Here is a 14487-nt window from a genome sequence, read left to right on the forward strand (position 1 = left end):
ACATAGGCTCTTCTTCCTTGCACTGTTCAGGCCCAGCCATCCAGGAGGCTTTGTGTGGCTGTTCCCAGTGCAATACCTCCGAACCCTTTCCTGCTGGGCTGCAGGCTGGGCTGCAGCGCTCACCTGCTCATTGGGACAGTCAGGTCCCAGAGCTGTGTAAGGCTGGCCAGATGTAGGCGCTGGGCAGGAAGGGACAGTGGTGAATCGGAGAGAGCTTGTCACATCTAAGTGGGCCACTTCTACTCAGATCTGGCCAATGGTTGCCATATAGAAATGCAGATGGTGATGGCAGATTTTCTGATTTTTCAAGAGAAGCCTCTATCTGAGTTTTTATTTGTATTCTATTTGCACACACTCAGATTTTTAAAATGTCTGATAACTATTTCAAAGTTTTTAAAAATACAGAAAAGACCCAATGAGACACACTTTTGCTCTTGCAGCTGACCAGTTAATGTCTTTGGGTAGCAACTCTTTTTCCCAGGAGTTTGGAAATGAGGAAGTGAGGAAAGCGGTTGTTAGCTACAAGCGGTGGGTGGCAGGAAGAGTTGTTTTGAGGTCCAAGATCCCTGAGTCACCCAAAGACTGAGGGGGACTGTTTAGAGGAGACATTGGTAATGGTTTCGCTGGGCCCAGTGATGTAGCTGCTCCTTTGTCATTGACGGCCAGTGGTTCTGTGCAGGGAGAAGCAGCTGAGGGGTAGGAGGAGAAAGAGGGACCAAGTGTCCATTTTTATTTGCCCACAGCTGTGCAAGTTCTTGGGAAGATGGTGAGAAGTGACCCTTCATTCTTTTCTGAGTCCTCAGAGACTAAGTTGTAGGACACAAATTTTCATACTTACGGGTGTGTGAGACTAGCCTAAAATGCTTTCTGAAAATGCAAATTCCTAGGCTCCATCCCCACAGATTCCCATTCAGGAGGTGGAGGTGGGACCTGGGACTCTGCATTTTTAACAAGCACCCATCAGGAAGGCAAGTGGACGGGGGAGTCCGGCAGAGCTGAGTCCCCATTCCTGCCCTGTTCCTTCACTAGGTGAGTGATCTTCAGCCAGTCGCTTCATCTCTCTGAATCTAACTTTCCTGGTTGGAAAAACAGGTGTGTATTATCTACTGCCTTGGAGAACAGTGAGGGCTGAATTAGAAGATGGGTGGAGGCAGTGCAGAGCCCTGGCTCAGAGCTGGGGCCCTAGTGCAGGCCACCTGGGCTCAAATTCCTGCCTCGCCACTTTTCTAGCTGTGTGACTGGGGCACGCTGTTTTATTGCTCTGTACTTTGGTTTCCTTGGTAACATGTAAATGAAATAGAACCTACTTCATAAGGTTGTTATGTATTAAATGTAAATAAAATACATTTATGTATTAAATAATTTAATACATGTGAAGTGCTTATAACTTTAGCTATTATAATTATAGGAAGACTCTAGCAGCATGTCTCATAATAAATGTACCCTTGCTTTTCCTTAGGTCAGATGACTATGGGTAACAAATAGTAAGAGGTTAAGGCTTACTTCAAATTTCACCTCACTATGAGGCCTTCTGGGAGTCCATGTTTTACTTGACTTTTTCCCCTTTACAGTTAGCTCCTCCAGGGCAGAAACTGCCCATTTTGTGTTGTGTTGTGTCAGCCCTTTTTTATATCTAATACCTTGCATACTGCCTAACACAGAGTCAAATGGATTGAATGGCAGTGCCAGGGAGTCTGAAAAATGACTCAAGCTTGTGAATGGAGGGGTTGCCTTCCAAAACCTAGAGTAGCATGGACTGGAAGAAAAACCATTTACTACTAAGCTTTTATGTGCCAGACATAACAATCATGTGAGGTAGTTCATGTTATTGGGTTGTCGGAAAAGTCATGATGTAATTTTTCTATGTTTTTTGTTACAGAAGTGCGTCATGACTTTTCTGACAACCCACTATTATTATTGCTCTTACAGGGAGAAAGTTGAGTCTGAAACTCAACTCCTGCAATGTCACCTAACTGGCAGCTGACAGAGGCAGGTTGCACTTTATTATCTGACTCCATGTCAGGTGTTCTTCCTACTGCACCTCAAGTGTCTGAGACTGTGGTTGCCTTGTCTCAATGCAGAGCTTGTAGAAAAATTCTAGAGGTACTTTTATGTTCCTTTCTCTGGATTATAACTCTTCAGATAATTGTTTATATTTGGTCAGAGCTGGGTTTTTGAGCCGCTCGTGATTGGTGGTAGATGCGAATTGAACAGGTTCATTTTCTAAACATGCAGTTTCTGCCTGGACTTGGCCAGCAATGGGCCTGGGAACTAGTGAAACAGCCTCTCATCCCCCTTGTTTCTCTGCTGTATTCCCAGTGGGCGTTCCCTCTGCTTGGGAGTGTCTTCTCTCCTGACTAGCCAAAGGATTGGGCTGAAAGCATAGATGAGATCCTAGAGCTGCTCTTGAGGCCCTGGGAGCAGCAGCGGCCCCCAGCTAACCACACAGAGTGCTCAAGGGTTAGTTAGCCTGGCCCTCAGCTCCCCAAGCCCCCAGATTATTCCCTGACCCAATAGACCTGGCCTAGAGAGAGCAGGTGGGAGGGAGGGCAGTGAGAAGGATATATTTTTCATCTGTTGTTCGGGCCTTCTGGGGTTCTCAGCAGTGCCTGCCCTGGACGCCTTAGCTCCTGGATCACTTCCGAACACAGCTCTGCTCTTGCAGAAGTGTGACCAAGGATCCCTGCGGTGGGCTTGGTAGCAATTTTGATTCACTCCTCTCTTGGTTACATCTTCACAGGATTTTTCTTCTTGGCCCAAGCAAATGTCAAAAGCCCTCTACATTTTTCCTTCTTACTAAGTTGCCTCTGTTCTCACATTCAGCTACATAATAGCATTCCAGAGCAGTGGGTTCACCCTCCTTAGGTCAGGAATTCAGGAAGAGAAAGAATATATTTTTCATCATGTACTTTTAATTATTTCAGTTTCCGATCTTTCCCCAAGTCTTCTGCCCTTTCCCTGAGGGCCTGCCCTGGAGCTGCTAGATCATGTCCAGTGTTGTTTTGATGGGTTATGATGGTATTGTGACCATTGTTACCATGGGCACAGCTGAAAGTTGATACTTAGTGCGTTGATTCCTTGTAGCACTGTGCTCCCTGAGGACTCTGAGAACTGGCCTGGGAAAGCTTCCAGAGGCTGCCTCTTCTCTCCCTTCCTTCTGTGGCATGCCCAGCCATAGGCCAAGCACTTACCTTGGCACTGACCTGGTGCAGGTAAAGGACGTCTCACCATCGCCCGTGTGCATATATGCCCTGGAGGCAGGATGGCCTCCTCCTTCCCCTCTTCCTCCTCCTCCTCCTCATCACTAACATTGTACTGTGTACTTAAGTCTATAAACACTTTTTTCCCAACAGGTAAGGACGGCTTTTCTCCACTTTATAAAGGACAAAAGCGAGACTCAGGGTTGGATTCCCTTTTCCCAGAGCATCTGTAGTATTCACCTGGGAGGGATGTTTCGTTGCTGTCACCATCACATAATCGCCCTTATGTCTACTGGCTGTGTCTTCCCTTTCCAACTCCAACTCTGCCCACTGCCATCACCACCAGAATCACAACCCTGAGAGCATCCATGAGGTTAAAGAAATTAGAGGTAGCTCGGTTCGTGTTCAAATTAGGAAAGAACTATGAATGATATCAAGAATTAGGGTTTGGCTTATTTTTATCATCACTTGCACCAAGGTAATACTTAGATGGCCTCCACGATTAAGTTTATTAGTGGCCATAAAAAACATGTGTTTAACTTTCACATCCAAATAGACTTCATTTCGGTCAATGACATGAGAATGACAATCAGCATGAGAGAGCTACGGTTCCTGAATTGTTCTGCTTCTGTGAAGATGGGCGTTAGCCCAGGCCAGAGCGCACATTCACATGGTGGGCTCTCACATCCACTTTCCAAGGCACTTAAAAAAATTTTTTTTCCCTTAAGTTTTAGCATCTATATTGAGATATTCACATACCATAAAATTCACCCATATAAAGTGTATAATTCAGTTGTTTTTAATATAGTCACAGATTTGTGCAACCATCACCAGATGTTTTATTCCAGAATTTTTTTTCACCCCAAAAAGAAGCCCCCATTCTCATTGCAGTCACTTCCCATTCTTCTACCCTCAACCCAACCCTTGGAAGCTGCTAATTTACTTTATGTCTCTATAGATTTGTCCTATTCTGGACATTTAAAAAAAAAAATGTCATCAGGGTTGTCCATGTTATAGAATGTGTAATGTATCAATGTACTCGATTCCTTTTTATGTGTGAATAATATTCCATTATGTGGATGTACCACATTTTGTTGATGCATTTATCTGTTGGTGGACATCTACGTTGTTTCTGCTTTTAGGCTATTATGAATAATGCTGTTACGAACGTGTAAAAGCATTTGTGTGGACGTAATGTTTTCTGGGTTATATACCTAGGAGTGGATCATGGTGGGTCAAATGGTAACTCTGAGTGTAACTTTCTGAGGAGCTGCCAAACTGTTTTCCAAAGTGGTTGCACCATTTTACATTCCCACCAGCAATGAATAAAGGTTCCAGTTTCTCCACAACCTAATTAATATTTGTTTTTATCTGTCTTTTTGCTTATAGTCATCCTAGTGGGTGTGAAGTAATACCTTTGTGGTTTTGATTTGTATTTCCCTAATGACTAGTGATGTTGAGCATTGTTTCACGTGCCAACTGGCCAATTTTATTTCTTTGGAGAAATGTCTATTCAAATCCTTTATCTGCTTTTTAATTGGGTTGTTTGTCTTTCTACTACTTAGTTGTAAGAGTTCTTTAGTCTGGATACAAGTTCCTTAGCAGATGTATGATTTGCAAATAATTTCTCCCATTCTGTGGATGTCGTTTTATTTTCTTGATGTTTTTTTTTTTAACAGCGCAACAGTTTATTTTGACATCATACAGTTTATGTCTTTTTGTTTTGTTGTTGTTGCTTGTGTGCTTGGTGTCATAGCTAAGAAACCATTGCCTAATCTGGCATTACAAAGATTTACCTCTTTAAGGCTTTGCTTTTGTAGTTTTAATTCCTACAGTTAGGTCTATGATCCATTTTTACTTAATTTTTTTCCAATTATTCCAATTGTTCACTGCTAGTCTATAGAAATCAAATTGCTTTTTAAAAATATTACCCTATGTCCTGCAAACTTGCTTGATTTTATATATTAGTTTAAGAGTTCTTTTAGTGAAATCCTTAGGATTTCTACATACAAGATCATAACATCTGCAAATAAGAGGTAGTTTTACCTCTTCTTTTCCAATATGGATGTACCCTTAAGTTTTAAATTTTTCCTTTCATTATTTTAGCATAAATAATGGTGATGTATTAGCTAATTGTATATGATACATGAATGGACATTTTTCACTTTGTAAGTCCTTAAATATCTTAATGTATATTAATTTTATTCTAATGGGCATTGGAAAAAATAGGATAGCTCATAATTTTATGGTGTTGGCTCAAATGTCACTTTATTAGGATGTTCTTCCCTGAACATCCTATTTAAAATAATAGACCTTCTTTCTTCCTCTGCCTTGCTTCATTTTTTTCTTCATACCACTTATCATCAACATCCATATTATATACAAATGTATATATGTATGTATCATACTTATGTATCATACACACGTGACACGTGCATGCTTATTGTCTGCTCCCCACAGGATGTACGCTCCATGAGAGCAGACATTTTATTTCATTCTTTGCTGGATGGCTGTGCCTAGGACATGGGGTGCTCAGCAAATATTTGTTGACTGAATAATTGTTTAGGACAAGATTAAATATCTTAAGAAAGGCAAGTCAGTTTCAAGTTGATTCAAGAAAAATATTGAATAGATAGATGTTCAGGAGGTATGCAAATACGGCAAAATTTATAAAGGCTGTATGACATGCTAGAAATTTGGGAAACTCTAACTTAGGAAAATGAGAAGAGGTGGGATGGAGATGGGAGTTTTTATCATTTTCTGTAACCAGATAAATTGTCTGTTAGCTCAAAGACTGTTTTCCCAAACCAGATCGGGAGCCCTTGAGACTCTTAAGCTATAACACGTGGAATTAAATATATGTGGGAAAGCGGTTCCTACCACCCGCCACAGACACCCTCTTGGCAGTTTCGGAGGTCATCTGGAAATGTTTGAGGTGCTTTTGGCTGCCTGTGGAAACTTGGCTTATAGGTCTTGTCTTCTTTGCAGGGCTCTGGGTTTGCAGAGAGCCGAAATGACCATGACTGCCAACAAGAATTCCAGCATCACCCACGGAGCTGGAGGCACTAAGGCCCCTCGGGGGACTCTGAGCAGGTGAGTGGGGGATCACTGTTAGGGAAATGGGCATCAAAGGACAGCCAAATGGCCTGGGTCCTAGGTAGGATCCCTGCCAAAATGTAAATGATTATCATCATAACTGATAGTCACCCATGTAAATGATTTGGGCCCAGCTCGTGCTGACCATAAATCAAAAGTCATCTCTAATATACGAGTTTATACCATTTTCCAGTTCTGTAAGTCTCCATAGGAGAGAGCAAGCAGGGACCCTGAAACAAACTTTGCTTTGTACTATTGGGTGAGCCTAGAGCTCCAGGAAGGGAGCCAGCAAGAAGCAGCTGATGTTCTTCTGACTGTATCTGTTTCCCAAGATGGGGACAGCTTGGGGCCTGTGCCTGAGCTAGGGTGTGCTATAGTGAGGCAGGCTGACCACACTGGGGATAAGGGTGAGGAAGCAGTTATACATATTAGTACAAGTTCCAAGCAGAGATCTAGGTTCTATAAGAATTTAGGCTGGGCTGCAAACAAAGCAGCTTGGGGAATTTTAGTCAGTGTAACCTATAGTCCACTTTGCTGGCTTTATCATCTTTCTAAAAGTGGGAATGTAGGACCATAGAAAAACCATGGATTTTTGGAATCATGTAGAAGTGACTTCAAATCCAAGCTCTAACTACTTACCAAATAGTGAGATCTCAGGACATTTTCTTATACCCTCTAAAATCTTGGTTACTCATCTGTAGAATAATAATAATACTTATCTCACAGAGTTGCTGTGAGGATTAAATGAGGTAATATATGTCAGTGCTTAGCATAGGGTCTGGCATAAAGCCACTCAATAAATGTTAGCCCCCGCCCTATGATGGGATAAAAGCTCCCAGAGCTGGCGGGTAGATGTACAGCCTTCACCAGAGCTCCTCAGGTCTTGGCCAAGACTGGATGTTGAAGCACCTTCTGGAAGAACCTCCAGGCTCTTTTATTAAAGCCACTTTCCTTTCATAGCCCTTCTGCTGAATCTCAGATGGACAGATTTGGCTTTTGGTACCTCAGCCACTAGAATGGATAGCTATGAGAAGGATACTCAGCCTAGGTTGGGATGGCGCTGTTCCTTCCTAGACGTCTGGGCTGTGCAGTGACAGGCTGAGTCCAGTGGGGTGTGGCACACTCAGGTCTGGCCGCAGGTGGTGATGGGTGGTTGATTCATTCAAAGCTGGAGTCCAGCTATGGTTGGTAGAATGGGGTATAGGACGTAGCCTCCAGGGAGTGACTGGCATGAATGAGGCAGCAGGAGTTCCCTATACCACACATGCAGGGTTTGGCCCCAGTGGACATGGTCTGGATGGACTGCGCCAACCAAACAAACAGCGGTCGGTGGGTTCTGACTTGTTAAGTACACGAGAGCTTGGCACTTAGATTGAATATCCACTTTGTGACAAGCCCAGTAAGAACATCCCTGCCCGCTGCCCACGCACCTGCTCTCACCTAGACTGGAGTTGCTTGTATACTTGCGCTTCCCTGAACTGGGTGAGGCTGAGAATGGCAGGGAACTCCTTGGGTAAAACAGATAGGAAAACGGAACTCTCCCGGGGCACGTGGTGGCCAAGGCAGAAGCAGGTATCGATCCTAGCTTCTTTGTCTCCCATTGCCTGTTTCTGGGGAACCACTTTGTGGGGCTCTCACCAGGCTGGTGGCAGATGGAGACTGGGAATTAAGATTCCCATTTCTTTTATGTGAGACTGTAGGGGAGAAGTAAGCATTATATGTGATTGTATGGTTTTATTTTTAATTTTAAAGAAATAATATATTGAGAACCTGAATTAGAAATTACTATACTCAACAGCCCTTAACTCTGTTAAGGATTCATTTTTTTTCTTCTAATTTCCATTATGTGAGGGCTGGGGTGGGAGATGCATTGGTTACATCAGTCACAGAGCAGAATTGGGACTGCTGACAGATTTCCCAGTTTCTAGTTGGGATACATATGTACATGCTTTAAACGTTTTTAGAAATTGCTGTTTCTTTAGCTTCCCAGCATACTTGCCATCATAACATGATGGATGATGTTTGTAAATATCTGAGCCTCTGATGTGCCTAAAAAAAGCATTTTTCCAGCCTCCCTGCTAAGTCTGCACTTCCCTTCCTTCCTGCCACATTTCCGCTTCCGTCCCTCTCTCTCTCCCTCCCTCCTTTCCTGGGCTTTTGGCGTGGAGTCACAGGTCTCTGGGGCTAACTATGCCCTTCTCTCAGAGCCTACCATTGGACTGTAGGTGTTATTTTGAAATTGTCATCTGGTGGTTTCTGTGGCTGCCTTCACCCCCAGCTGCATCTCGGGGGTGTTCTTTGGGCTGAGCAGGGCAGTACAAGTAAATCACCAGTTCAGTTAGAAGTCATTGTCCGTGGACTCCGAGTGCTCTCCTCCTAGGAGCCAGGCTCTGGTGGACTGTAGGGGACGAAGAGGGATCGTCCGTTCTCTTTCTTCAAGGCATTTACAACTTGGATCGATGACCTTGGCACCTGCATTTCTCAGTCTGACCTTTCAATAGCTATTTGGCAGTGATCTGGGGCCCTTTCATCATTGTCAGTCCAGGAGTTCCAGTGGGACGAGACTCCCTGTTGTGACTGGAACTTAAGTTGGGGAGTGCTGGGGTGCGGGGGCCTTGGAAAGCTGGGCCTCTGACTCCTGGCTGCTTTGGGGATCTCTACATCATCCACATGGAGGCAGAGGAGCTCAGTGGTATTAAGAGGCATTTATATCTAGCTCTGGTGGCAGAATATACTCTGGGGCAAGGAAAACTGGTGAGGAAGGGCAAGTGGGACCCTGTGGAACTGTCAAGATAAGTATTTGCAAGGCTGTATCCTTAATTTGCATAAGACTTCACCTGGTGTTACCACTAAGCCACTATGGGTTAAGGACCCTAAATTCCATTCCATTATTAGGTTTTGATGGGTGTTTGCCAATTTATATTCTTCCTTTTCCTTTGTGGCCCAGTCTTGATTTGGCAAGATATGTATATAGGAGGAGGAAATCGAAGCCTTTTCATTTGACCGCCGGAGTTTTGTTCTTTGCTATGTTTTGTTCTCCTGGAGAAGTTTCCCTTTCTCTTTGTTGATGGAGCTTCACCCTTAGTTATCAGCCACATACTCCCCACAGGCTGTTCCTACCCCAGCTTATGAAATTTGGCTGCATCCAATTCTGGGAGTGGGAAGTGAGGTTCTCAGAGCTCCTCTGAGTTCCAGAGGCCAGGCTTTCCGACATTGGTGTTGATGAGCTGTGGTGGGACTACAAGCAGCTTGGTGACTTGCAAACAAGGATGTGTTACGTTTAGAGCTAACTCAGCCACCTAGATGGAATGAACTTTCCCACTTGTTGCTCTCAGGAGCTTTCACTTGTGCTGTGAGACCTGACAGGCAGCAGGGGCTGTTCCCAGAAGAGTCGTCATGCCTGCTGATTTCCTTGACAGCGTCTTCACTGTGAAACCCCAGCACCTGGGTCATTGCGACTTGGAAATACAGGCTGTCAGTATTGTGTTTGGGAACCTTGCTTCTGGATGTAGGTGTGGGAAAACTTCTTGGGGCCAAGACTTTGACTCACTTCTTTCCATCTCCCCTGAGCCTAGAAAAATGCCTAATATGTAGAAAACAATAGCTATTTGTTGACCAGTTAAGTCGATGGCTGGGAGGTCCGCTTCTTGGAGCATTAGCTACTGTACTATTTGAGTCCCTGTAGTACCTTCCTCGTGGGTCTTATTAACTTTGGACTCCCTTTCCGTTCAGTCCATAGACTCCAAATGGCACTTACACAGCGCCTCATCGGGTGGGTATTTGTGTGAGGCTCGTTTCGCTACTCAGTTAGAACTCTTTGCAGGCACAGCACACATTCCTGTGGAATGTTAGACTTAGAGTAGATCTTGGGATTCATTTGGCTCAGTTACTTGATGTTACATATGAGGCAGCTGAAGCCCACATAGCTAATTGACAGTGGGGCCTTTATTTCTCTCTCTCTCTCTCTCTCTCTCTCTCTCTCTCTCTCTCTCTCTCTCTCTCTCATTTTGACAAAGGATCTTTCAGTCCCACTCTAGATTTTTAAAAAATGGTTTATTGAGAAATAATTAAAGTACAGTAAACTGTGCAGTTTAAAGTGTACAGTTTGATGAGTACACACACACACATACCAGACACACTATAAAACTATCGCCATAATCTGGAAGCCATTTCTTAATTTGAGAATTTTTCCTATCTAGAGACACTGAGAATGAAACAAGTTTTATTTTCTGATCCAGAAAGCCCATTTATGTTTCCTTTAAATTTTGCTTGAAAATTGAACATTTCTTTTTTTTTTAAGATTTTTTTAAAACGGGGGACTGGGAGAGGGGAACAGCATTGGGGGACTCGGGGAAGGGGAACAGAATAGTTGCTGTCCTTTTGTTCTTCAGCCTAGTTGTGGAGGACGTTGCTTCACTGGCCCATGATAGTACCATCATTGCGCTCCTCCCGGGTGAGGCAGGTCGGTCGCCAGCCTTTGGACAGCCGCTCACAGTGGTTCTTGGCAGCTCACACTGGCTGCCAGCCACTCACACTGGCTGCTGCCCACACAACGGTAGCCCATGGCAGCCCACTGCAGCAGAGGCTGCAGCCTACGCAGTCGCCGGCAACTCATGGCAGCCCAGCTCCAGGTCAAGCTGTTGTTCACCGTCTTAGCTATAAAGGGCAGTGCCACTGGCCCTAATGTGGGATCCGAACCCGGCCCCTTGCTGCACAGAGCTGGAGTCCCAAGCCATCTCTTAACCAGTGTGCCACTCAGCTGGCCCCAACATTTCTTTTTATTGACTCATCTCTTTTCTCTTTTACTGTAGGTAGCTAGAATAAGTCAGATGGCACCTTCAGCACTCTGCCTGGAAATATCTTGAGCTAATTAATCTAATTTATTAGGCAGGTTTCCTATTTCCTGTGTTACCCTAGCTGACAGAATTACCAAACTTGTCAACATTACCATGGCCTTCTTTCCCCTAGCTTCTAAGAACGTTTTTCCGTTTTCCCTTAAGCTCCTCCTGACTTCCTGTCCAAAAGTCATTGTTTTAGGATTTTGTTTCAACAGTACCCCAGTTCTAGGTACCCAAATCTGTTACAGCTATCTACTGCTACATAAGCACCCTAAAATGTATGGTGTGAAGCAACCATTTTGTTATGCATATAGACTATAGATTAGGGAGTCTACTGAGCACCGCAGGGACGGTGGGTCCCTGCTCCACAATGTCGGGGACCTCAGCCGGAAAGGCTTCAAGGGCTGGAGTGACTCAATGGCTAGGGGCTGGTGTCACCTTCAGGTAGCTTACCTCACGTGCCTGGGGATTGGCGCTGGCTGTTGTTGGGACCTCAGTGGGAACTGTCAGTCAGAACACGCAGCCTGGGCTTCCTCACAGCATGGGACACAGGAAGTGGGAGCTGCTGGCTTCTTGAGGCCTGGACCTGAAAAGTAGCACACGTTCATTTCCACGGTATTCTGTTGGTCACGCAGTCACAGAACCTTGATTCGAGACCAAGGGTCACATGTCAAAGAATTTGGGGGCCACGTTTCAATACCATCACAAGTGTCTTTAGCATGGCTTCCTGGAACTGCATTTGTCTCCCTCTTGGCGTTGCATATGCCTGGTTCTGCCTTATACAGCAGTCCCATTTTTACTGGACTAGGGCATGAGGGGTGCTCCTATAAGGCACCCTATTTCCCTACCTCGGAGAGGGCACCTGTCTTGTAAATGTTCTGTGTTCATTGCTGCTACTTCTTAAAAGGACTTGGGGTTTTCAACCAGAGAGGAGCTCGCCAGTCCTCTTTGTGCTTTCCCTAGAGATCAGCCTGAGGGCAGGCGGGTGAGGCTTTGGCGAGCTTTCTGGAGGCTAAACGGTGGCTCAGTTTCTTCTGTGACTCTAGTGAGCTACCATTCTACTTACCCTGACACGCCGTGATTGACCTCAGCAGTCTCTGTAGATGGTGGCCCACATGTAGCCCCACTTGGAGGATGAGGCTGCCCTGGACCTAATGCAGCTTTCCACCCATTCGAGATAAAGTTGTTTGGGAACAGGAAGGCCAAGTCGTGAGTGTCACCCTGTCCTCTGGCTTTGTATCAGAACTGTCCCAGAGTGAGGTGTCGGTGGGAGTTGAGCTGAGCCTCTGCTCTGATGTGGGGAGCACCCTTTTGGACTTGCTGACTGAGGACTCAGGCATCCTTTCTCCCATTTCTCCTCCTGGGCGCCGCAGAGGATGGCCTTGGGGGAGCACAGTGAGAATGCCAGCCCAGCGTTGGGGCAGTCACTGAGTAGTGGGAGGTTGTTGTTGCCCACTGAGCAATGAGGCCGATCTGCATTGAGCAGCTTGGAATGGTGAATGGCCGATGCCCAGGCAGTTTCATTTGGAAGCAGGCTAAACAGCTGCTTCGTAGGAACTAAGCATATTGGAAGCTGGGCCCTGTGTAACCTTAACCTGCAGACAGGCACCCACAGCCCATCTTGGTGCCCCTGAGCTATTTCTGGCACTTTCAGGAACCTTCCCCAGCTGGCCCCACCTTGGTCCTCTTCCTGATAGCCCTGTGGCCAGAACATGCTGAGTTCAGAGCTAGCTTGTCATTAAGGACTAAAGATAGCCTTTCTTCCAAAAAAGAGTCCCTAGGTGCAGTTGACAATATATGGGGCATCTCTAGCCACGAATGCTCCCTGCTGTGTAACTTGACAGTGGCTGAGGTCACTAACCCAAGGGCTGGGTCATGTTCTTGTGAAACAATACCAGAGGGAAGGGCAGTATTTTGTACTTCAACTCTCACTTTATGTACACACACACACACACACACACACACACACACACACACTGCTTTCTCTTTAAATTTCTCTTTCCACAACTTATTTCATACCCGTTCTATCCTGCCCAGTTGTCTTATGCATTTGTCTGTGTGTGAGCATTTATGCTCCTCTATTTCTTTTAAATTTCCTTGACATTCTCCCCCCTTTCCCTTTTTCTCCTCTTATCTGTTTGTCTTGCTCCCTCTTCTGAAATGTTGGTTTTGGCCGGTCATGTGCGGCAGTGTTGGCATCCACGTCTGTGCCGAGTAGCATAACTGGCTGCCCGCTGACACGGCAGTGGCACGAGTGCCCATTTTCTCAGCTTTTGTCTCCCTGGGGGTTAGCTCTGCCATTCTAGAATAAAGAGCCAGATATGATAAGAGCAGAGTCTTAGGTGTCTTTTAGCTGCTTTATAATTACCTTTCATTCATATTTTTTCTGCCTTTCATGGAACGATTTATGGTGCTTAAACACTTTCAAAATTTACATCATCTCAGTCAACCAGCTAGTACGTTAAGATTCTCATAGCAAGTTTTTCCCCTGTTTTATGGGCTCAGAGAATTTTTAGGTGACTTGCCCATGAGCACACCCAGGAACTGAAGGAACCGGGACCAGAGGAGAACCCAGGTGTCTAGACTCTTGGTCTAGTCTATGATTTTTGCCTCGTAAGAAAGGGCTTGGGGAGTGATAGTCATTCTGGGTTGCACTAAGCATCCCTTTCTGTGTTATCCCTCAGGCACAAAGAGGAGTCAGGAAGCCTGTGAACAATGCCGTGGACAGGCATAAGGACACCTAGGTTTTAACCATTTATTTTCTACTCATTGATTTAGTCATTCAACACAAATACTATATTAATTCCTACTAAATTCTAGATACAGTGCACAGAGCAGGGGATATCAAGATTAACAAGACACCGTCGCCACCTTCAAGTAGGTCCACTCATCGTCCAGTGTGAGGAAACGATATAGTCCAACGGAGTGTTATTACAAATAGACATTTTTCTAGGCACAGTGTAAGCATCAAAAATCAGCCACGTCCACTGGGTGAGAGGGGTAGAGTGAAGAGCGATTCCACAGAGGAGCCGCAGAGATATGCAAGTGCGTAGGCCAGCATTCCAGGCAAAGGCAACAGAATGTGTCAAGGTCTAGAGGTACGAAAAGCAAGGAGCTTGATGTGGATAAGGGGGGAGGCAGGCTTGTACTGAGAGAAAGACAGTATGAGATGACAAAGGAAAATAGCCAGTGACAAGATCATGGCGGCCTTGTCATCCATGCCAGGAAGTTTGCACTTCATTCTATAGATAGTGGGGGAGTTTCAAGCATGGTAAGTTTTGTATTTTATAAAACTGTTGGAAGATGAGAGGATGGACTGGAACTGGGTTAAGACCGAAGGCAGAGAGGTAGGT

At 45.1% G+C, this 14487-nt stretch overlaps 1 protein-coding gene across 1 annotated transcript in view; it reads left to right on the forward strand.

Annotated features, from left to right (window-relative positions):
- Positions 1–6188: 6188 nt before the first annotated feature.
- DENND2B (DENN domain containing 2B) overlaps positions 6189–14487 on the forward strand; it is a 53921-nt gene continuing 45622 nt past the window's right edge. The window contains exon 1 of the mRNA XM_019629264.1: positions 6189–6293. Within this exon, the coding sequence (XP_019484809.1) occupies positions 6214–6293 (80 nt within the window). The 5' untranslated portion in view covers positions 6189–6213. The remainder of the gene's footprint in view (positions 6294–14487) is intronic.

The sequence above is a fragment of the Hipposideros armiger genome, unplaced genomic scaffold (genome assembly GCF_001890085.2).
Source record: "Hipposideros armiger isolate ML-2016 unplaced genomic scaffold, ASM189008v1 scaffold_834, whole genome shotgun sequence".
In the NCBI taxonomy this organism is placed as follows: Eukaryota; Metazoa; Chordata; class Mammalia; order Chiroptera; family Hipposideridae; genus Hipposideros; species Hipposideros armiger.